General features: G+C 49.7%; 1 protein-coding gene across 1 annotated transcript in view; it reads left to right on the top strand.

The window, feature by feature from the left end:
• Positions 1-25,092, top strand: part of LOC138451205 (IgGFc-binding protein-like) — a 320,112-nt gene that overhangs the window by 246,258 nt on the left and 48,762 nt on the right. Inside the window, exons 20-23 of the mRNA XM_069604892.1 lie at positions 20,791-21,119; positions 22,116-22,689; positions 23,323-23,921; positions 24,518-25,085. Of these exons, the coding sequence (XP_069460993.1) occupies positions 20,791-21,119; positions 22,116-22,689; positions 23,323-23,921; positions 24,518-25,085 (2,070 nt within the window). The remainder of the gene's footprint in view (positions 1-20,790; positions 21,120-22,115; positions 22,690-23,322; positions 23,922-24,517; positions 25,086-25,092) is intronic.

The raw sequence follows: 25,092 nt of genomic DNA, 5'->3' as shown, positions 1-25,092 counted from the left end.
CTCCTCTTTTTCTTCTGAGATTCATGCTACCTTATCTTCGTGTCTACTGGCCATTCAATCATGGCTGGACGACCACTATCTTCTCTTGAACTCCTCTGAAACTGACGTTCTTTTCTTTCCTGGTCCTTCCATCCCCCCCCCTCTTCCACCCACTTATTTCCTCCCACTGAGTTACCTATCTCGTCAACTGCTCATAATCTTGGGAGTCTATCTGGATTCCTCCCTATCTTTCACTTATAATATTTCCTCTCTCTCTCGCTTCTACAGAGCTCACCTTTTCAATAATCGTAAAGCTAGACCTTTTCTCTCCTTTCATACTGCTAATTTCTTCCCTAATCTTTTCACGTATTTTCTACTGTCCTTGCCTTTTTTGTGGTCTTCCTGAGTCTCGGGTAAGTCCGCTTAGATCTATCTACAACTCCTTGATCCGTCTCTTATTTTCACTATCCTCTTGTGACTCTATCTCTCCTGCTGTTCCTTCACGCTGTTGGTTTCCTTTTTACTCTCGTCTTAAGTTGAACTTTCTCTGCCTAGTCTTCAAGCCTCTTCATAATCTTTCCTCTCCCTATTGGAGTTCCGAGCAGAGTTCCAGTCTGCCCCAGAATCTTGCTGTGAGAGGACGTGCTTCTGCTCCAGTGCTCCACTTTTGCTGCGATACATCGCATCGCGTTTCACCTTTAAGGGAAAGGAAAAAAAAAAAAAAAACAGCCCAACCTACCTTCAAAAACCCCGTGGCCGCGCGGAGCGCGCGCGGAGTTCCGAGCAGAGTTCCAGTCTGCCCCAGTCCGCCCCGGGAGTAGCGGGCTGGCGGGCTGGCAGCTGGACGCTCTCCAAGGACTCCAAGGACTCACGACCTGAGGAACTGACGTGCTGCAGTGCTACAAGGATAAAGAGGTAGGATCCCTCCTGTTTTCTTGTGTCTGTTGGCGCTGGCTCCGACTCCACGAACCCTAAGCGGCTTAAGCTCAACGCCCGGCTGCCTCCCAAGAGTTACCGCTACCGCCGGTTCATAATTGGCGGCAAGCTACTGACTTGCTCCCTCCCTCCCCCCCACCCATCCATTTTCTCTTTTCACCCTTCCCCTCCCCCCCTTTTTCTCCTGTCCGTCTCTCGCTCCCTCTCTGTCCTTATCCCTCCCCTATCTCTGGCAAGTTTCTTTTGCCCCCCCCGCCTCCTCCTCTTCCGCCCTTCTCTCTTCCCCCCTTTTTTCCCCACTGTCGCTCCTCTTCCCTCTCTTCCCCTCCCCTTTCCCCCCTTTTCCCTTCCCCTCTCTTACCCGTGATGGAGGAAGACCCGGACCAGCGTCTCCTAAGGAGCCGCACAAAGAAAACCCTAACGTTAGCGCCCAGCAGCGCCGCAGGCTCTGTCCCGTCTCTGCATTCGTCAAGAGCGTTAGCGGCCAGCAACCCGCTTTCGCTAGAAAACCTGGATCACGCTCACCCTGGGTCCACCAAAGAACTTTCTCTCCCTGGTAGAGACAACGAGCACGGACTGAACCCACCCTTCCATATGGTGGGACCAAGCAACGCATCTGCATTACCTACACTTTGCCCGCCTTTTGAACCACGATCCTCTCTGTCTTCTCAGGTTCACAAAGACAGAGCACTTGGAGGACGCTTGGGCCAGCGGCAGTCATGGGACTTCGAACCCTTTACGGCCCCCCCCCGCACCGCTTTGGCGAGAGACCACCCCTGTGCGGGGACCGGAGGGCCCCTGTCAGGGGGTCTGGGGGCGGGCCCAGTTTTAAGTGAAGCGACATGCGAAACACAACTTCCTCTAAATCCGCCTGCTCGGCTGGCCACCAACCTCCAAGATAGTTCAAGTGTTTCCGACTCGTCTCAACAGCCTCAAGACGCCCAGCGGTCACTCCACTTGACCACCAACCTTCCCGCTCAGGACCTGCTCTTCATTTCACATGTCATTCCGGCTGCTCAAACTACCACCACGGCCCTAATTCATCCTGCTACACCGGGCAGCCGGGTCCCTTCCTACTGCGGCGGTGGAGGACGTCTAGAGAATCCAACGGCCTCTCCCACCCCAGCTAAGATAGCCCAGCACCCCGCATCGGATGCGTTTAAACCACCAGAGACGGGCATAGCGCCAGCCTCGCCCGGCAACATCCCCGGCACCGGGGCATCAAGGACGTCTGATATCCTGTCCCCAGTTTTGCATAACCTCCCAACTTCCTCGAATCCCCTTTCGGAGGATCCTAGTGAGGCAGACTCCGATCCCTGTTCTGAAACTTCAGAAAGGGGCAGCCGTAAACTGACAACCCATCAAAAGAAAAAAAGACCTATCTTCAAAAAAAAAGGCAACACGGCTTCTAAGTCCACCGACCCAATGTTTACAGCCAAACCTGCACTCGCCTCCAGACAGCCTAAAAAGGCTGTTTCGCAACAAGGCCAGAAGAAGAAGCCCCACACAAAAACTACTCTACCTATTCCACTTTTGTCAAATGCTTTGCTGAATTTCTTCCAGACGCAAGGCAAACGGAAACTGTCCAATGACTCAGAACTTTCAGATGCAGAAATCCTTCAAGCCCTGGATGAGACGCCTCAGACGTCTAAGTCAAGGAAAATCTCCACTTTTGCCAATCCCCAGGGCACGTTTCCCGGGCAAGTCCCGGCTCCAACGCCATTATCCTGCAGGCCATTAGAAAAGCCTTTCCCGCAGTCTGATCTAGGATCCGACCATTTGGTCACCCTGACTCAAACCACATCCGAAGCTGTTCGACCAACTGTACCAGCGCCAGACACGCCAAGATGGCAGGTCTCAGCTTCAAGTCCACCAGAGCTTGGTCAGGCGAAGGCTCCATTACCACCGCTTCCAAACCCGGCGGTCACCACAACAACCGATCCACTATCCAACAAAAGGACCTCCTATCAGCCCCTTTTAGAAATCTTTGACTTACAGCACCCCAAAGGGGGGCCACAAAGAGAAACGTCGCCTCAACCCTGGACAACGAATCACCTGTTCACCGCGCTCCCCGCTGCCAGTCACCAAGACGCCTTGACTCAGATTCCTCAAACAATGGACCTAAATCTGAGGCCTTCTAATACGTCTGACCCTGGAGAGCCCAATACCAGGCGCAGGCACTCACTGGCAAACCCGACGGCTCCAGGACCAAAGGCCTCGTCAGCAAACGGCAGACTTGATCTGTCCTCATCATCGCACAAAGACTCACCCAACACCAGAAAAGATCTGACAACAATAATGTCGGCAATTACCATCTCCATGGCCCCGTTCTGCAAATTATACGAAACGCTAAGTGATGTTTCAAAAGATAACACAGCCATCTTAGCAAGTATACAGTCGAAGCTAACCTTCTTAGAAGGCTACATAACAGCTATTGACTTAAAGTACGAATCCCAGGCCCTAACAAAAGAGGCGATAGCCTCAGATCTGGAGCGGTCCGTGGCATCATCATCAACACACGGCCCTTTGCCTCCAACGTTAAAGCACAAATCTACACAGACGTCCCAGGCAAAATTTTCAAACGAAAATGCTCCAGTGTTCCTACACAAAGCAAAAGTGTCACAAACATCCAACCTGCCTACACTGATCCCAAACCTGGCTTTGGGAACCTGCCTATGTCCGATTCAACCCCTGCCTAAAGGAAAGAACATCCTGAAATTAAGCGGGATCGATATTCCAATCCCACTAGTCGACAAACTAAACGATTGTACCCCCCCACGAGAGGACCTCCCCTCCACCTCAAGAGATCCTGGAAGTACGGCTGTAAATATTACACGTGCAGGCTCTGTGATGGATCTCACCCATTCCCCTAGACCGACAACAGAATGTGTGACCTCAGACATACAACCATCCACACCGCCTGACAAGGGGCATTCTGCCCCTGCGAACGACCCTATTCCCTGTGAGACTAACCTGAATTGCAGAGCGCCTCACCATTCCAGCCGGAGGGAGACCCCCGAGCTGAACAGAACGACGAAGACCCGACATACTGATGCTCCATCAAGATACTTGTCAGATGCCCAAAGCAGACCCAGGACGAGAACCCACTCAGTCAGATCGTCCCCGCAGAAGCTGCGGACATCCAGAAGTGCAATAGACAACTACACTCTCCGCCCAAGGGACAAGTCTACTCGCGTTTTTAAAATAGAGCAACTCTCTGACAAAGATAAGTACATCATCTTGAATAGAAAAACGGTGTTAAAAATCACATCGAATACACCCTCGCTACGCAAATTAACTTCGGATGATTTCAAAAGGGTGGAGCCTTATCACAGAGGTAATAAAGCGAAAGCCTACCTACACATCTTCTCGTCTGCAACTCAAGATATAGGCCCCCTTGCTAGCGATGAACTCAAAGCACAAGGTCTTCTACTGTCAGAACTAAAGTCTCCTGTCCTCAAGACCATCACACAGGACCAGCAACCCCCATACGAAAGACCTGATGCCCCTAGTCCTTCCCAACGGCATACCGATCGAAGAGAGACACTGAAGTCGCACTTTTTTCATCCATCAACAACCCGGAAGCCAAGACAAGACTCACCTGAACGCCCCATAAGACCCGCCGGGGGATCTCCGGATCCACCTCTTCGGCCATCACAGCTTTCCAAGCGGTCTATCGACACTCAGGACCAAGCCAGACAACGTCTGCGGCACTCCCCTTACCAGCGACCACGCAGGGCGCAAAGGAAACTAAGCCGGAGAGAGCAATCTCCACGAAGAGCTCGCGCACCCCACAGATCGGGTGGGCAACCCAAACCACCATCGTCGCCAGTTCCAAAAAAGTCTCTCCCCCAGCCTGGCCCGTGGGACTGGATAAAAGGGGCTCTATCATCCTACCGCCTCAGATAGCAATTACCCAAGGAAGCCGATGACCACCTATGCGACAAACTCTTGTCACTGGCCTCCTGGAATACCAGAGGGCACGTCCACCTGACTGACCCTAACACCTCTGACCTGGGCCATTTTGACATCTTTTGTCTACAAGAAACCTGGCTCCAAGAAACACCCTCCATGGATGGGTATGACATTGTGATTTCGCCGGCGACAAAAGGGCTACTAGGCCGTCCCTCAGCGGGTCTGCTCATCGGTGTACGATCAGACCAAAATCTAAAAATACTCAGGACCACAGCTAGTTCATACGGGATACTGGCAGTCCTAATTGACTGGAACCCTGCTTCGGGACCACCAAATCGCCGGCCAAAGCAACCCTCATCCCCACCACTCGCTGTAATCACTACCTACTGGAACCCGCAAAGAACCACAACGCAACTTTTCTGCCAAAATATGGCAGAGGTCCTGGATGAGATTCTTATTGAATGGAACACTCCCTTCATACTGGTATGCGGTGATCTCAACGCGAAGTGCAGCCAGCAGAAGACAGACCGAAAAAAACCATCCGACGTAACTGAAGCAGAGCATAGAGGACAAGCATGGATGACCCTCATGGCATCCCGGAACCTACACAACGTTGCCTGGATCCGTGAAGGACAGACGCTCCTCCCGACCTGGGAGAGGGGCCGACTGACAGCCACATTGGACTATATTTTTGCGTCTCAAGCCCTGTGTGCTGCAATTCAAGACTTTAAGGTGGTTAAAACGACCGCCAGTGACCATAACATGCTCATCACGTCTTGGAGCTCCCTAGCGAGGAATTCAACTTCCTATTTACCAACGATTGAAACAACTCCCAAACAATCACGCCTGCGATTGACCCGGACCAACATCAGAGCTATCACCGATCAGTACGTGGCTGAATTTGAGATCGACCAACCTTCCGTGCCATCGTCCAGGCCGGACTACTATCCCCTGCTCTTAAAATATACGAGCCACCCGGCAGTGGGCCTAACCACCCCCAAATCTTGTACCCACAAGTTTGACCGGGAAACTGCGGGGAAAAAAAATAGCCTGAGAAATCTCAGAAGACGTGCAAAGACCACCAATACCGAAGAGGCATGGGACCGTTGGAGAACTGAAAAAAAAGCCTATAAATCATGGATCAGGGCACGTCGTGCTGTTTTATACCAACAGGACGCAGAAGCTATGATGAAAGTACTACACGCAAAAAAAACGGCAGATTTCTGGGACTTGGTAAACGCCTCGCAAGGATCTACAACCTATAACATGAGCAATTCTGTCCCAGAACAAGTTTGGGCCACGTTCTACACTGATCTTTTTGCCAGCTTAGCGCGAGAGACGAATCCGTCCTTTGCCACCACCGGTGCACCCTGGATCGACCTCTCCCTAACATCAACCATAAGTACTGCCATCCAAAAGTTAAAATCTTCTAGAGCCCCAGGCCCGGACGGCTTGTCGAACATAGATTTAAAAAAGCACCACGTGGAATGGGCTGCCTTTATGAGCATTCTGTTCGATCATTGCAGATCTACCAGACAGATCCCATCATCATGGTGCAAAGCAATCATCATCCCTATTTTCAAACGTGGATCCAGAGAAGCACCGGAAAACTACCGTCCGATTGCCCTATTGGACATAATGGGAAAAATATTTGCCTCCCTTCTTTTAGACCATTTCCACCGCTGGGAGAGAACAGCTCCCTGCAGCGATCCCTACCAACTAGGCTTCAAGAAAAACGGCAGCACCACACTGAACATCTTCATACTTTCACTTCTAAAAGCCAAAATAAAACAAGGTTCTCCTGCGGTGTACGTGGCTTTTATCGACCTCTCTCAGGCGTTCGACAAAGTGGACCGACCTAGACTATGGAGAAAGCTGGCAAACTGGAACTGCCCACCGGCCATATTACACCCTATAATAGCCCTCCACACCAATACTTCTCTTAACGTCCGTCTAAACAAACAGGGGGCCCTGTCTAGAAACATCCAGACGTTCAGAGGTGTCAAACAAGGCTGTCCTCTAGCTCCGGCACTTTTTGTGGCTTTTTTGGGGGACTTCAAAGATTCGGAAGCGTTGGTGCGCTGCTTCCCCCCAAAGTTTGGCAATCTCCCCCTGTCTCGCCTCCTATACGCCGACGATATGATCCTGTTTGACCAAACGCCGATCGGCCTCCAAAGGCAGCTGGACAATCTGGCAACCTACATGACCACCAACAATCTTCAAATAAACCAGACCAAAACTAAAATCATGATCTTGTCCTCTTCACGCCACCCGCCTAAAACCACCGTGTCTTGGTCAGTTTGCAAAACCAGAATCGAAGTGGTTCAACAATTCAAATATCTAGGTGTACTCTTAGATGGGTCGCCACATGAAAGCAAAATGCAGCAACACCTCTGGACCAAAACAAGGCAACTGACTTCCCAATTACGAGCACTCGACAGGAAGTTTGGCAAATTTTCACTAATCCCGGCCATCAATTTTTACAAGGGCAAAATGGTACCCTCTCTGACCTACGGCATGGACGCCATGTTCACCATACCGCCCCAACTATGGCGTAAACTAGAGGCCTACATATGGAAGTCCCTTTTAGGTCTGCCAAACGCCATTCCTATAGAAGCAATCAGACGTGATCTGGGCCTTTTGTCTCTAGGCGCCACTGTAAGTGGGGCTGCTCTTGCCCTATTCAGGAAAACTTTAATTAAAGACAGTCTCCCAATTTTCACAACAATTGGGCAGGAACTTGAATCAACCACTACCAAGTCGGTCCAAAAGTGGGTGGATCTTCAAAAAACCAAACTGGAAGGCCTGCAATGTTCACTTAACGACCTGATAACGAACCCACAAAGAGTAAGTGAAAAACTAAAACTACAGGACTGGATCAACACTGTGGACAAAGCAGCTTCCATCAAGTGTCTAAACCATCTTCCTCCAACCTACAATAAACTGAAATCTCCTATTACGTACTGTCTGCGATTTCCAGATAAAAAACTACGCTCAACTTTTCTAAGGGCTCGTTTAAACCTGCTCCACACCCGCGAAACCTTGAGAAGAAGACTGCAGACCACCTCAACTACTTGTAGACTGTGTGAAGACCCTGACTCTGTGGAGAACATTCGCCACCTGCTCCTAATCTGCCCGGCTTTGGACGACATTCGGGCCCCATTTCTGTCTTCGCTTCGGCCAGACTCGGTCTTGATCGAGGAGCACACATGGTGGTGCCGTTTAATATCTGGCGAGAAGTCTCGTTGGGCGGTTGCCACGGCCAAAATATTAGAAGCAGCCTTCTCCAAAATTGGTGGCAAAACTAGTGGCCTGCAGACCGTGGATGCTTAACTGACGGTTTTCTGCTACCTCTAAAATCTACTGTGTAGCTGAGTCACTGGGTCTTAAATTGGCGAACCTTTATTCTTTTGATTTCTTTTGATTTTCATTCACTGCAACTGTCAACTTCTTGTAAAAATCATTTTCTTTGATTACACACAAGTAAATAAAAAAAAAATAAAAAAAAAAAAAAAATCTTTCCTCTCCCTATTTGTCTTCGCTTGGATTGTTCTATTCTCCTACCTGCTCTCTCCACTCAGTCACATGTCCTTCTTACTGTCTCCCAGTGCCCCTCTGTGCTCCGTCCCGTTTTCGCTCCTTTGTCCTCTAAGCCCCACTACACTGGAATGGGCTCCCGTTGGCTCTACGTTCTCTTCCCTTCTATGTTCTTTGTCGAGCCTGCCTCAAAGGTTATGTTGTATCCTCTAAGTTGGTTTACTTTGTGTTTTTTTTAACCTATGTTGACACCTGATGTACTGTCTTTACATTTTCCAGCGCTTTGGCGTAAAGAGCTTTACAAGTGAAAATACAATACAAATATTTGCAAATGACGGTATAGGCACATTTCCACATTTATTTTTACTTACATATGCATTTTTCAAGCACAATTTTGAGAAAATGTGGGCAATGCTGCTCCCAAATGTCCCTACACATTTCATAAACACAAAGGAGAAAGGAAGTCAGAGACCATAAACCCTTGATGTAAAAGTTGATTGACGGATTGGCCTCACACTTAACACTGATGACACGCTCTGCATCACTTGTGCAACAATAGTATTAGCAACTTATTCAAATTCCAAACAAAACTAAAATACATGCACATATCCATTGTACGGCCAGGGAAATGTGCGTAGGTGCTTAACGTCGTCAAAAAGTAAACTAATGCGAGCTACAGTATGATGAAGTCCTAAATGTGCTACTGGGCTTAAATGCAAAGTAAATATCTGTTCAGGGACACATGCTCGTTCGAGAGAACACTACCCCAAAATGAATAAGCAAAGAATGAGGCCTACATTTGCCATGAAAGAACATTACTGCATACATCGGTGAAAAGCTATGAAACTTTCTAAAATGGTAGAAAAAGAAGACCACGTTATGCCCGTAAACATAACATTTCCCGTCGTATTCTAGCCATACTGTTTCTCATAGTACAAACTATTGTTTGCTCATAAAACGCGCTGCCATCTTAGGATCTCTTTCGTTATTTTCCAGCAATTTAGCTGAGCTTTGAAGGGAATATAAAAATCTGACGCTAAACCGTTATTTGAAGGTTGGAAACTGTCGTTGGATTACGTTATGCGTTGCAGCTTGACGCCTGTTGCGTCATCATGCCAGATTAAAGGTCGACCACAGGCATGCTTGCAGACAGTCCGCCAGTCCATGCCCGAGCGAGCGTGTATGTGCACTGCGTGCCTCCCTCAGTGCTTCTGAATCAGGGAGGAGGATGGATGATGACAGGGCGGTGAAGTACACACTGCTTTGCACAGATCGAAAGACGGTGCACGAGATATTTAAGACGTTGAACCCGGCAAACCACGTGTATGATCCGGGGACAGCTGTCGCTGCCCCATCAGCATACTTCTCAACTCCTGTCAATGGCCCTCATTACGACCCTGGCGGAATCCGCGGTGCTAAATGCACCGCGGAGCATGGCGGAAAGCCGCCGATAGCGCCATGGGGGTTGGCGGATTTACCACCCCATGCCGACCTTGGCGGAGCGGTAAATCCCCAATCCCCATTTTACCCTTCCCCATTCCCATTCTGCCCCATAGGGTATAATGGGAGTGGGGAAGGAGTTAATTACGCCGCCGTAAAGTACGGCGGCGTAATTAACAACGAGGTCCCTTAGCGCCATGGTTTTCTCCGCCCGGTAAAACCAGGCGGAGAAAACCTCCATGGCGCTGAGGGAACTCGTAGTACGGCGGACGGGTCCGCCGCGATTAGCGCTGGCGGAAACCCACTCCGCCAGGGTCCTAATGAGGGCCAATGGCAGAAAGAGCATGACTGCCTGACACCTATCATCCCTGCCTGCGCCATCTCACGCCTATGTGCATCCTCATAGAGGAGGATGGCAGACACAACTAATTCAGGACTGCCATTCCACGGCACTATGCAGATACTGAGGGGACCTGAACTATCCCAACTGCGTATTTCCGAACCAGAGCTCAAAGTGGGAGGGAACTAATGGGTACGACGTTCCTTTACTTCTCAAGGGAAATGTGTCATTGTTCCCTTACTGTATGTGACCTGGAGTATCGTTCCATGGATGGTACGAAAGGCCACCTTTGTTTTTTGTTTATTTGTGACTGTTGCACGGCTGCGCATTAGAACTTAAGCGCTGCCATTAACAACCCTACATCACATCTCATTGCGGTATCTTGCAGGTGCTGGATTGGCTTGATGTATTGAATAGACTCCTTGGGATATATTACTCCCATTCACAGGCAGTCAAAAGCCCAGCTCTGCCCTGATAGGTGTATGAATTGCTGTAGGCGCAGCAGTGTTGGCAGGTAATGGGATGGGTTTGTCAGTGGCTATAGACCTGGGCATGTCCCTTAAGAGGGGACAATGGGTGGTGACTGGAAGGGGAGGCTGCATAAAGCTGCATGCTGAGGGGGACAATGACACACAAATGGTGGTCATTTAAACACATAGGGCCTCATTACGACCCAGGCGGTAAGGGGTTTACGGCAGCGTAAACAGCGCCGACCCTTACCGCCTGAGTACGAGGTCCCTTAGCGCCATGGAGCTTTTAACACCTACTTTTAGCAGGTGTTAAAATCCATGGCGCTAAGGGACCATGGAGTTAATTACGCCACCGTAATTTACGGTGGCGTAATTAACGCCTTCCCCACTCCCATTATGCCCTATGGGGCAAAAATGGGAATGGGGAAGGGTAAATGGGGATTGGGGACTTACCGCCCCGCCAAGGTCGGAATGGGGCGGTAAGTCCGCCAACCACCATGGCGTAAACATAGTTTACGCCATGGTGGTAAAGTCACGGCCCAGGCGGTAACCTACCGCCTGGGTCGTAATGAGGCCCATATTCTTTCACACTGTTTTCTTCAGTCCTGCTAGCACTGTTGTGAAACACAGCTTTGTGGGGTGCAGTGGAAAAAAGTAAAGTTACAGGTAAGGGGTTTGAATTGGGGTGGTGGGAGTGACCTTGAGTGGAGGGAGCAGAAAAGGGTCCGGGGCAGAGGGAACATCGTTTCACTACTTTTACTTTTTAGACTTGGACTACTCTACCGAACATGGTAGGTCCAACAAAATGGCCGACACCTGAGCTTCCCGCATGAACATTGGCCCAAAGTCCCTGCAGGTGAAGGAAGTGAGTGCTATTTCTAGAGCTCTTGGCCCTCTTGCAGTATATTATCTGTAGATTTTGAAGAGTCCAGAGTGATGAAGCATGCCAGCTTCCACTACTAGGACGTTTCAAAAAGTTCTCGCCTGTGGCTCGTTTGCGGCACTGGCTGTAAATTAGGACTTTGCATCTTTCCATACGTTACACAGGACCTTTTTATGGCCAAGGCTCTAGGGATTCTCCTCTGATAAGGGTAACCCCGTCCTGCCTGTACTTTCCTGGTTTCTACCTGAATTACCCAAAGAACAAACCTATTGGCTGCTCTTTCTCAATCTTTGCCTCCAAAATGTGAAATTTGCTGCCTGTGGATCTTACTGTTACTTGCGATCACCTCTTATTCAAGTAACACCATATAGAATACTTCTTTTATTTATTTAATTGTTTTTTTATAACACACCTAATACCATACCCGAGTTTGGTTTCTAAGCGCAGATCTGGAATTCAAACTTCTGTTGCCTTGCGTGTACTTGCTTCCAAGACTAGCGCGTTGCCCCAGTGCTATCCTCCGTTCTGACAAAAGAAGTTTAGCTGCAAGATAACAGGTTACAGTACACGCAGGGGTAGTCATCCAAGCATGTAGACCTACAGGGACACAACACTGGATTGCAGGCTGAGGCTAGAGTGAGTTTTAGGGCAACATGTGTGGTGGGTGACATGTTGGCTTTCCCTGTGCTAAAGGGCTGGAGCACCAATAAGCCAGTTTTCATGGTAAAGGCTGGGCCCTTTAGCTGTGAGTGAGATGCTTCAAATGCTCGTCAACTTACTCTGCACGCAGGAGCTGTGAAATGACAAGGGTTGAACCACACTTTCTTAAAATAAGCCCAGAAAAGCCCCAGTTCCATTTTTTTTTTTTTAATTTTTGTTTTTATTGACAACATACACAACAGGGTGGGCCAACTGGCCTATCCCACCCGCAATAAATGCAGGAGAAATCACATTGTCAGGAACATTTTCTGATTAGCTCCCAAACCCTATTCCCCCCTCCCAATCCCTCCCCTCAAACAATTGTCGCGCCAACTTTAGGGATAATGCATATACATTGAGCATAGGGAAGAACACTTGCTTAGCATTCGACAGAAAAACGTGAACCTTGAAACAGTGGGGTAATACCATGAAGCGGTTAGGCCGGGGCAAGTCCAACCCCCCAAGGAGTGTGGGGATTCGCGCAGTTTAACCTTTGGCTTAATCATTTGTTCGATCACTCCTCTACAATCGCATAGTAATACAGTCATCGTGCAGCAGCACTGCTGTCCATTCTTGGACAAAATCAGACATGGTATCATTTGCTATTGCCGAGAGTTTTTCGTAGCTGAAAATGACCCTAAGCTTGCAGAGCCATTCCTCCTTGGAGGGGGCCAGGACACTCTTCCATTTTTGCGCAAGTGCCAGTCTCCCTGCCCGCAACATAGCGCTGATGACCTTGGGGAAGGCATTCCCCTCCGACTCAGGCGTGGGGGAGCCCAGTAGGATTTCCAGCGGGTGCAAAGATGGTCCATAACCCTCGATATCTTTGATCCAGCTAAGAAGCTCCGCCCAGTATACCTGTATGGACGGGCAACTCCACCACATATGAAACCAGGTTCCCCGTTGGTGGCATCCTCTGGGGCAGAGGGGGGAAACGTCCCGGTACATTCTAGACAACAGAGCCGGGGGGCGATGCCATGAATGGAGGATTTTAAAGTTGTGTTCCGTAGCTGCAGTGTATAGGGAGCCCGTGAAAATGCACTTAAAAACTGCACTCCAGGTGTGATCATCTATTGACATTCCCATCCTCTCTTCCCATATGCGCTTGAAGGGTTGTCTGCCTTCTAGGTCCGCTGTAATCAGCACACTATAGAACTTAGATAGCGAACCTTTGCGAGATCTACTTTTGGCCAGAATAAGTTCGAATGGGGTGAGGGGGCGACTAAGCTGTTCGGACCACCTTGGTTGGGTAAGTATCCCCTTCAACCGCAGGAATTCAAAAACCGTAGGGGGCCTATCCACCAGAGCCTCTGTCAAACTGTCATATTCGATGAAGCCCTCTTCTCGTGTAAGCTGGGAGACTCTTTCCAGTCCCATGTCAGACCATGCCTGAGTGTCCCGAAAGCCCCTCATGTCCAGATCGATGGGGGGGCCCCAGAGTGATGTCAGAGGAGAAGGCCATGTAGATATCTAATTATTGGCTTTGTTGGGTTTCCACAGCGTCCAAAGGACTGCTAAGGTAGGATGTGTCTTGAGTTGTGGGGGGATTGACCTGGGAGAGGCCCAGAGATAGTCCCTGACCTTCCTCGGATGTGCGTGGGTGTCTTCGACATACGTCCAAAATGTACGCATATCGTCCCGCATGTGTTCCAACATCACCCTAAGCTGGGCTGCTTTATAGTAAAGCCTAAAATCGGGGAGTCCAAAGCCACCATGGGATTTTGGGAGGGTCAGAGTGGAGGTTTTAACCCTGGGTCTTTTGCCATTCCAAATGAAGTGGAGGACACGGGACTGGAGCACCTCGAAAAAGGCTTCGGGAATCACGACAGGGAGAGCGGAGAAGAGATAGAGAAGGCGAGGTAGAATGTTCATCTTAACCGAAACCATGCGTCCCAGCCAGGAGAGTGTGAGGGGGGCCCATCTTTTGAGATCGCTACTGACCCGGGCGAGGATCTCAGGGAAATTCCATTGGTATAGCTGTGACAGATCTCTGGGGATGATGGTGCCCAGATATCTAGTGGATTCTCGCTCGATTCTAACCCCCTGAATGTCGGTTTTATTCTCAATATCTTGTTCCCCTGGGCCCATTGGCATGATGCTTGATTTGGATGTGTTTATTCTCAGCCCCGAAAAGGAGCCAAAAAAGCGTATGAGGTCAAACAGCCTCGGTAGGGATGTTTGGATGCTGGTCAGGTAGCCTAGTATGTCGTCTGCGAATAGGGAGAGCTTAAACTCGCACTCACCACATCGTATACCCATAATTTCCGGGTCGTTCCTAACCGCTATAGCCAGGGGTTCCATGGCCAGGGCATATAGGAGAGGTGACAGGGGGCAGCCTTGCCGGGTGCCTCGGGAAAGGGAAAAGGGCTCAGATGTACCCCCATTAACCAATACTCTCGCCGTGGGCGAGTTGTATAGTGCTGCAACCCACCTACAAAAATTATCTCCCAATCCCATTTTCCTAAGAACCTTGATCATGTAAGGCCATTCGACCTGGTCGAAGGCTTTTTCTGAGTCGAGTGAAAGGAGGAACCCCTCCACTCCCTGCTCGGTTGCCTCATGCATAAGGCCGAGGGTTTTTCTGATGTTGTCTGACCCCTGGCGCCCCGGGATAAAGCCCACTTGATCTCCATGTACCAGGGTAGGGATGAATTTTGCCAATCTGTTCGCCAGAAGTTTCGCCAGTATTTTGACGTCAGTGTTCAGGAGCGATATGGGCCGATATGACTGGCATAAGGCTGGGTCCTTACCCTCTTTAGGTAAGACCACTATTAAGGCTGACATCATTGTGGGTGGGGGGGACCCTTGGCTAAGTGCACAGTTGAACAGTTTGGCCAGAAAGGAGGCGAGTGTGGATCTATAGGTCTTATAGAATTTGACTGAGAAGCCGTCGTCCCCCGGGGCCGTACCACTTTTCAAGGAGGAGATAGTGTCAATTACTTCCTCCGATGAAATGGGGATTTCCAAGGTGTCGGCTTTGTCTGGTAGCAGGCCCGGGACAGGGAGGGAATCCAGGAACCTATCAACGTCTATCCCATCCCCCTTGTATTCTGAGCAGTATAATTTTTCATAATATAGTCTGAATTGTTCAGCTATTTTGGAGTCCCTTGCAGTCGAGTTACCGTCCGCAGAGCGGATTGAATTCACTCTCCTGCTATTCCTACGTTCGCGGAGTCTCCAGGCGAGTATCTTGTCGGCCTTTTCCCCTTTCTCCATATATTTTTGTTTCAGAAAAGAAAGCTTCCTTTCCATTTGCCCTACTTGAAGGTGAGCCAATCTAGTGCGCAGCTTCTGCAATTCCTCCCACTGCCCAGGAAACATCTGTGTTTTCAGTTTACCACCTGGTTGTATGGCCTCTATCTTGGTTTTCAGGTCTTTCTCTTCCCGGTCCCTCTCCCTTTTTTTCCCCGCCCCGATGCCAATCAGGGTACCTCTGATAGTTGCCTTAAATGCCTCCCATACTCCCATAGTGCCTACCTCCCCGTTGTCGTTCAGGGAGAAATAATCTTCTATGGCTGTCAGGAGGGTTTGGCGCGTCTCCTTGTCGTGAAGAAGGAGGTCGTTACAACTCCAACGGGAGCTGGCTGCGGGGGTAGGGGGGAGGCCAATCCTAATCTTGACCATGTCATGGTCCGTCCAGGGGACGGTTTCCACACCAGCGCTGGTGATCTCTCCCTGCATAGTTGCATCTACCAGAATGTAGTCTATGCGCGAGAAAACATCATGAGGCTTAGAGTAGAAAGTGTAATCGGGGTTCAGACCTTGCTTGGGTATACTCGTGTCACACAACCCCAATTCCCCATTCACTTCCTGGAAGGCTGATGCCAATTTTTTGTGGAGCCGGATGTTGGGGCAAGGGTTCACAGATTTTCTATCCCTTTCGGGACACAGCACCATGTTAAAGTCCCCTCCCACCAGGAGGGTGCCCTCCGCGAATGCCATTATTGTCCCCTTCATGCTTTCCCAGAAGACGTCCTGCGACTCATTTGGGGCGTATATACAGACCAAGGTGAACAAACGTCCCCGCACATCACCTTTAACCATGAGATACCGACCCTCGGTCTGTGCAACCTTAAACCCAAAGTGAGCCTCGGGGGACACCAGCAAAGCTACTCCCCTCTTCTTGAACTGGGTCGAGGCCGAGAATACCTGATCTATGTTTTTAGCCTTGAGCTTGGGCTCCCTCCCCCGAACCCAGTGAGTCTCTTGCACAAAGAGGAAATGTAGTTTCGTCCTCGTGAATTCCCGCATGAGCAGCGACCTCTTGGTGGGTGAGTTGAGCCCCCGAACGTTTAGAGACCCCACTGACAAGGATTGAAGTGAATCATCCATTAGGACACGTTTTGAAACACATAACTCCGAATACAAGGATGCAAGCGTCGTTACTCCCTAAATGTTTCCGCACCCTGCAGAGGGCTAGTAACTGCCCCCAGGGTGTGATCAAATCCCCAAACTTTGGCGTACTATAACAAAACCCCAACCGTCCCAACTTCCCCTCATCTCTCCCCCCACCCCCCTCCCCCCAGATCGCCTGGTTGTGTTGAGGCATCGTCCCAAGGTCACACAACCGGCCAACCATGTCTCCCCCTCCGGGCTCGGTACCTCTTTATAAACACCCATTCGAGCCCCCCCCCCCTCTTCGGGATTAATGCAAGAACGTAAAATTTAACAACATCCCCCCTTTGCAATGACAAGTGGATAAAATTTTCATCAGATTCCAGTAGTTTGTTTCAGCCATTATGAGGGTCCGGCGACGCCAGTGCCACTCTCCTGAATTTCCTTTGGCCTCGTACTCTGCGCCTCTCCTTTGGAGCGTTGTTCTTTTTTGGGCCCATCGGGGCGCGCTCCCGGTCGCGGTCTCCCCTTTCCAAACCCGAACTATCTAGGAGTTCGCCCGTCACTCTTTGGATGTCATCCTCGGTGATCAGGGTATACTTATATCCCTCGAACTCGAAAGATAGGGAAAAAGGATACCCCCACCTGTATCGGACTCCCTTGGCTTGGAGCATTTTCGTCAGGGGGGAACAGAGGCGGCGTCTCGCCAGAGTGAAGGCCGACAAATCCTGGTATACCGAGATCCGGGCCCCCTCCCATTCCACCGGGCCCTTCTTGCGAGCCAGTTCAAGGATCCTGCTTTTTTCTGAAAAGTAGTGGAAGCGGACTAAAACGGATCTGGGGCCTCTGGAGGCTGCCCCTGCTCTATGGGCCCTGTCAATAGTGGGTTTGTTGGTATTAGCTCCGTCAAAAAGCACTCTCACCACCGCGTTGACTGCCTTGACAATGTCTGCCTGGGTTTCACCATCTTGTTCCGGGAAGCCTAGGAAACGTAGGTTGCAGCGCCTTTCCCTGTTTTCCAAGTCGTCCATTTTTAGTGAGCATTTCTCTTCTCTTCTCTCAAGCTCCGACAGGCGCATGTCAAATTGGGACTCGAAAATGTCACTCGAGGTTGTATTGTTCTCCAGTGCCTGTACCCTGTCTTCTATATTGTCCACCTTTTTGTCTAGGGTGTCCAGCCTAAGGGTGATATCTGCGCGGAATCCTCTAATTTCGTCAAGCAGGGCCGCCATACCCCTGGAGACCGAGTTTGCATCTGTCGCTTCTTGTTGCGTTTGGGCGGCCATTTCAGGGGCAGTAGGGGGCTCGAGGGACGGGCGCCGAAACCTCTGCAGTGTTTCCCTCCAGGTCATCGGCCCTCCCTGGGCACTCCCGCTCCCCGGTGTCTGCCACCGAGTGGTTGTGGCCTACGGGGCCTGCTTGTCTCCTTTGCTTCCTGGGGGGAGCGGGGGCCCCTGGCAGCTCTGCAGCCGAGGGTGGGGACACGGTTGTGGGGGGGCTGGAGCCCCAGGCAATTCCTCCGTCGTGGGCGGGGGTTTTCCTCTCCCAGATTTTCCCCGCTTTATTTCCTTTTTTTATTTATTTATTTTTTTTATTTCCCCCGTAGTTGGGGGCCTTGACCTGTTGTGTGTCAGCGGTCTGTCTTTCTGCGGCGTTTGCGGGGGGTAGGTGCCCTCGGTTGAGCCCCGTGCACCTCTCTGGCTCGGGGTGCTTCCGGGGCTAGTATGGGCTTTCCCTGGCTTCTCTCCTCCTACCCCCTTTTGGGTTTTTATTACCCCCGGTGGGTGCCCAGCCCCGGGGTGGGTCTCCTTACCTCGGGGGGGCCACACCTACGCCACTCGTGTTCGCCCCACGCGGGCTCGCCAGACTCTGCGCACTCCCAGTGCCGATCCGCTGCTGACTCCCGGCTGGGGGGGTTCCTTGGCCTGATGCGGCGCCTCCTTCTCCCGCTCCGTGGTCCACCTCATGGACCGTTTCGTCGCCGCGAACCGTCGTCCGATCCAGGCAGGAGTCCTAGGCCTCGGTCGCCTGTGCCTTTGCAAGCCTTCTCTGGGCCCGGGCTCACCGCTGCTTTCCGCGGAGCCTCAGGGGGGAGGGGCCTCGCGCCCTCGAAGTTCGATGGGTCAGAACTCCGGCTCCGTTCCACCCTCGGGTTCCAAATTTGGGCCGGGGGTGCCCGGCACCTTCTTACGGGGGGCGGGGGGGTGTCGATGTCTCGTTCCGGGGGTGTCGGGGGGGGGCTCAGGTCCCTCGATCAGCGCCCTGTTGGGGAGACGAGCGGAGATGCTTCAACACATCTCAGCGCCCCCTGGTGGATCCCCCAGTTCCATTTTAATCTAATAATACTAGATAAATAATCACAGGCAAGCGTGGGAACAATAAAACACTGTTTACGAGGAAGAAAGAAGGGGTGAAAAGAGAACACAGCTGAAAGAAAAGTAAAGGAGCGGGCTGTCACAAAATTTTCAATATACTGGATGCCTAGGTAAAACATTGGTCAAGATCTAATAAGTGTCAGAGCACTTTTCTAAAATGGTGACAGTGAGACTGAATGGATCATTAGAGGAAGGGAAACTAAAGGTCTCATTCTCATGAGCACGTAATGTTCGGGTGAAGGAGCCCGTCTGCCACCGCATTCATGTGTTTAGTCTGATCCACCCAGACTCAGCAGATGCACCAGCCCATGCAGGGGGTTCATTGTCTTAAAATTGCAGCAAAAATGGCTGTGAGTACAAAATATCATGGCAAAAACGCTGTGGTTTTGCCACCACAATCATGTAAAGAATGCGTGGGACACCCCCGCAACCCCTGGACCCATTATACCATTTAAGTGGAGCGGGGGACCCCTCTGGCCCCCCTTTCCGTGGACTTGCCTCCTCTCACTGAGGAGGCAGAAGTACGTGCCCCCTATGGTCCGGCCGGAAACAGCATGGCCTGGGTAGGCACTTAAATAGCCTGGGATGAGAGGTCCAGGTCTCTCTTCCAGCCCAGGCAATGAAATATGTTTTCCAAATCAGAAAAGGTCTCTGTCTCATCTCATTATGTGTAGACAATGTACATGGTGAATTACTGGGTAGGGGGCCATGGTAGGCGTTAGCCCCGCTATGGTGATTCACTGCGGGCAGTAGTGAAAGATGCAAAAACAAGGTGAATTCCAGTTGCTGCATGTCCTGAATCGAGAGAGAGGTGCGCCATGCAGCAGGCGTCTTAAAACTGTTTCAGCTTACCCCAGAATGACAAGGCGTCTCTTGTAAAGTGGGCTGCTCTTTCTTATGCTCAGCTTGATTTTTGGAGCACGGCCTGTGGCTGTTAAGCGCAAGTTCCAAATTGGCCGGATCCATGGACCGTTTCCTTGCTTCATTCTGCCTGGGAAACCAGGTTTTGAAGTTCTTTGAAGTTTTTAATAAGCTTCAGATAAGTGAAATACGTGCCCATGTTACTCCCTGAAATCAGGCTAATACTCCCGACAAAGAAAAATATGGAGTAACAGCTTTTCATGTTTCTTGCCTTTTTTGCAACCTCCAATGCTCAGGTGATGCACGTTAAGTTAACCATTGACATTTGTATTTATTTGTTGAATATTTATAAGGCGAAATATATACAGCAAAAAGGTGTTTCCACGAGCAGCACCTTGCAGAAAGAGGTCTTTTAATTTAGTGCAGCCTCATATGAAGATAATCTAGAATCATAAACATGCTTATTTTCATAGATTTAAAGAAGTTTTGGTTTACAAATGAAATGCCTATTTTTTTAAATAAAAAAAAATACATATTTGTACTTGCCCAAATAGTCTTCAGTCAGCAATGCAAACTATGTTTTGCACACTAACAATCCTTTTATGCCAACATTTCCCGAAACAGGGAGGAAAATATTCGTACATCACTATTTATGTGGAACATTTATTTGAATTGCATGATAGACTTATCTTATATGCGGGCTTGTTCTACACTGGGTTAACTGAGGTCCCACCAACCCTCCCTTACCGCCCCCGCAATGGGAAGTGGAAGAATAGAAGGGTTTTGCTACGGGAATGGTCAACTTGTACCCTTAAATGATATTGCAAATATCCAGAGTTGACATTTGTGTTGAGATCACTTTTATCCACAACAAACTCCCGTTTTCACCCAGTGCCACGTGATTGACAACTTCTCATGCACTGGCAGAATCATGCTTGCAGTTGCATCAATGTGACTAACCTCTGTTTTTACCCAATAAGAAAGCTTTATCTTAATCAGACAATTGACCTTGTCTTTCAGACCCTTGCAAGTCTATAAATTGCCGCAAAATGGAAACCTGTCAGGTTCAAAATGGCGTCCCGGTGTGTGTGCCCAATTACTCTAGCTCCTGCTGGGGCTGGGGTGACCCCCATTACCACACATTTGATGGCTACAACTACGATTTCCAGGGCACCTGTTCCTACACCATCTCCAAATACTGTGGCAGTGACTCCAGCCTCGTGCCATTCGCCATCGATGAGAAGAACGACAACCGAGGGAACCAGGCAGTGTCATACGTGCGGCTGGTCAATGTCTATGTGTATGGCTACAAGATATCCATCTACAAGGGAGAGATTGGACGAATAAGGGTACATCTTCCAGTTTCTTCCTAATAGACTGTTTGTTTTAACTATGCACCTGGTCATGCACATTTTGTGTGGATGAGGGCTACATGGGTCCCTCTGCTCTTATATTGCTTCCTGGTTCTACCTTTTGCCATCGTGGTGCTGCACTGCTCACGCTCCTCAATGTAGGGATTATGATATGATATGATTGGTTATTTATAACGCGCTCAATACCCAGAGGTTTCTAAGCATGGACCTGGGGATCAAACCTCTGTTGCTCCGTGTCGTCTTGCTTCCAAGGTGAGCAAATCGCCCTTGAGCTATCCTCCCGTGATAAATGAAATGTTTGCAATTGTTGTTCTGTGATTGTGCATTTGTTCTTGCACAGTATGCGGAGCTGCTCTTGAAGTGTCCAGATTAACTGCGCACATATGTATTGTGTGTGGATACTATCTGGAATAGGCAATTAAAGGCTGCTCCAGAGATGGGCATGGAATGGGAGGTTATTTAAAAGCAAAATGTAGCATGCCACCGACTGGCGGCTTCTGTGGCTGTTAAGTCTCGCAACTACAAGGAAAGTTGGCAGATGGGCTTATGATTAGAACACATTAAATGCATTATCAATGACCTTCAGGATGCAGAGGAGGCATTTTGTGCGCTCTGTGGCAGGGGAGGCAACATGACAGACATGCTGTGTGTCACTGTTTGGACAATACACGGCGCTGACTGGGGGGGTTGCCAATGACTGAACAAAGCCAAGGAGAATCAGTGCAGAGGAAGAGGGGAGTGAGTCGCAGTAAAGGGCTCTGCGGACGCAGAGGGCTTCTAATAGACGAGACTGTAGGCGAGTATGGGGAGAATAGACTGTTGACACAGAGCCTTCAGTTCTATATGTTTACTAAAGACAGCAAACCATGTCAAGCACACGTATATTTCTTCCTAAGCCATGCGAAACAAGTCTCTTGCGTTCACCTAAACCTTTCCGCATTTTCAATTAGAGGTTTCCTTTTTACGTTTTAGGTAAACAACGAATTGACAAGCCTGCCAGTTTCACTGGAGGATGGCAAGATCACGGTGAATCAGAACGGCAACACTGCAACCCTACAGACGGACTTTGGCCTCCTCGTGAGCTACGAGTGGAATTGGCACCTCATAGTGACCATTCCCAGCAGCTACTACGGAACCACGTGCGGCCTCTGTGGAAACCTCAACCAGGACCCCTCAGATGAAATGCTAACACCCGATGGCACCAGGGTCACCACGACTGTGGATTGGGCCAGCAGCTGGAAAGTCAAGGACCACGATCTCTTCTGCTGGGATGCCTGCCAAGGCAACTGCCCGACCTGTGATGAGAGTAAGATCGAACAGTATGAAAGTGATCAATACTGTGGCCTCATCAACAAGATTGCAGATGGTGCCTTCCGTGAATGCCATGCCAAGGTTGACCCTGGCGACTTCTTCGACAGCTGTGTGTACGACGTCTGCATAAACGGGGGCGCACAGCAGTTCCTCTGCCAGGCCCTTGACTCCTATGCAAGGACCTGCAGAAAGCAGGGGGTCAAGATATACGACTGGAGGACTCCTTCTGGATGCAGTAAGTATGACCTCTTTGCTCTGTAGTAGAACCTAAAGCCATGCAGGGTTTATTCTAGGCCTGGTAGCAAGGTTATGAAGTGTTTTGAGTCCAGGTCTAAGAGTGCTGGAATCATCAGAATATGCACACGTTTTCCAAGATCCTCTGATTGGCAAAAGTCCAGAAGTTATTATTTCTCTTTGATAAATCATTGGTTTCTATTGGTTTGTGACTCTAACAACTTGGCGCACAAATGCAAACAACAATTGGTGCCATTCTTTGGACTTAAACAAAGTGCTCTTAAAGTTCCATTTAACCTCTGACTTTACAGTGTTTCACAGGGGGTTGTTGACCGTCGCATGAACGAAAAGCAAAGGGTAACCGGGTTTATTGTCCGTATGTGTATTTTGCAGTAGACTTGCTTCCGACTTTGATTCAAACTGTTAGTGACACGTCAGCAGAGTTGTTAAAATGACCAGGCGTGTTAGCATAATAGTGGTGAGCTCAGCTCTGAAGTTGGGAGAAGTGCACCAGTTTTCCTCTGACCTTTCGTAAAGCCTACTGGACTGCCCACACGTGTTTGCATGATACAGTGTGAGCTGAGTTTCCTTTGCTCTGAGCAGCGCATCTGATGTGTATAGCCTTTCCTTCTAGCCCTACCATGCGAAGAGAACAGCCACTATGAGTCCTGTGGCAACGCATGCCAAGCAAGCTGTGCTGACCGAACTGCTTCTGCTAACTGCACTCTACCTTGTGTGGAGGCCTGCCAGTGCAATGCAGGATACGTACGCAGTGTCGACAAATGTGTCAGAATACAAGACTGTGGCTGCACCTTCAATGGCTTGTACATCAAACCCAATGAGGAATTCTGGTCCGACGACAACTGCCAAGTACACTGCAAATGCAACCCAGACCTAGGCATGGTGGAGTGCAAGAACGACCAATGCAAGTCCAGCGAACGATGCGCCGTGGCCAATGGTGTCCGTGGCTGTTACCCGATAAGCTACGCCAGCTGCACAGCCTCTGGAGACCCTCACTACAACACCTTCGATGGGCAGAGATACGATTTCCAGGGCACCTGTGTCTATCAGATGGCTGGGATGTGCTCTGAAGACCCGACCCTCACTCCGTTTACTGTCAAGGTGCAGAACGATCACAGAGGTAGCAAGTCTGTGTCTTTCACAAAAATGGTTTCGCTAGAGGTCTACAAAATGATTCTGACGCTGAGCCGGGACTATCCTCGCCAAATCCAGGTACACCATGGTTATCTCTATATGTAGATTATTATATTTAGAAATGTCTGTTTTACACATTTTATTGTTTTATTTATTTATTTACTGAGCACGAGGGAAAGTGGGGAGGGAACAAGGGGAGTGACATTCTGGACGTGCAAGTGCAGTGAAGAGAGGTGCAGGAGAGAGAGATGGTGGCTCCAGGAAAAAAAAAGTGATAATGTCCATTCTGGGAATGTAGCTCCTTGCCACATATCTTAAGATTATATTTGGTCCATGACAGTATGTTATTGTGACAGTTTCCAGAATGCATAGAACATACACATGATTATGGTGCCAATGTGTAGCTCCAACTCACATAAGCTAGTCTCCCTCCATAATTGAAAGCTTAATTACAGCTGCGGTGCTGTGACTTAAATTAGCAATGTGTGTACTTTGGTGTACTTTGGTGTCATGGAATCCCAAAATATATACGCATTGTGAAAGTCTGTTCATGTGTGTGTGCAGTCTTCCCATCTTGATATAATCAGCACCTCAAGGTGTGTTCCCTTTGATACATCTGTGCCCATTTCCCTTTGTTTGGTGTTGGCTGACAGTCTCTGTCCTCTTTCTTCAAGGTCAATGGAGTTCTAACGGCACTGCCATTCTACTACCAAAGCAGCAAAGTTGTGGCCTACATTGGATCCGCGCATGCATGGGTCAAGACTGATTTTGGGCTGACATTGAACTACAACTGGGAAGGCTATGCCCGGGTCATGCTGCCCAGCACCTACGCTGGCGCAGTCTGTGGACTCTGCGGGAACTACAACCAGAAGAGTGACGACGACATGACCATGAAGAATGGAAACCTGGCAACACATGCAGCTCCATTTGGAGACAGCTGGAAAGTGGGAGGCGTTGTGGAATGTGAAGCAGATTGTGGCATAGATTGCCCTACCTGTAGTGAGGCTGAGAAGGAGAAATACAAAAGTGATACATACTGTGACATCATCGTCAATGAAAATGGGCCATTCAGCACGTGCCACCACGTCATCGATCCAACACCATTCTTCACCGACTGTCTGTTTGACACCTGCCAGTACAAGGGTCACTATTCTGCCCTGTGCACTTCCATCAGTGCCTATGTCTCCATGTGCCAAGAAAAAGGCATTGAGATCCAGGATTGGAGGACTCCCAGGTTCTGCCGTAAGTT

This window comes from Ambystoma mexicanum, chromosome 1p (genome assembly GCF_040938575.1).
Source record: "Ambystoma mexicanum isolate Mex_15411 chromosome 1p, UKY_AmexF1_1, whole genome shotgun sequence".
Taxonomy (NCBI): Eukaryota; Metazoa; Chordata; class Amphibia; order Caudata; family Ambystomatidae; genus Ambystoma; species Ambystoma mexicanum.
Note: the sequence above shows the minus strand (reverse complement) of the source record. Positions and strands in the feature narration are given on the sequence as shown.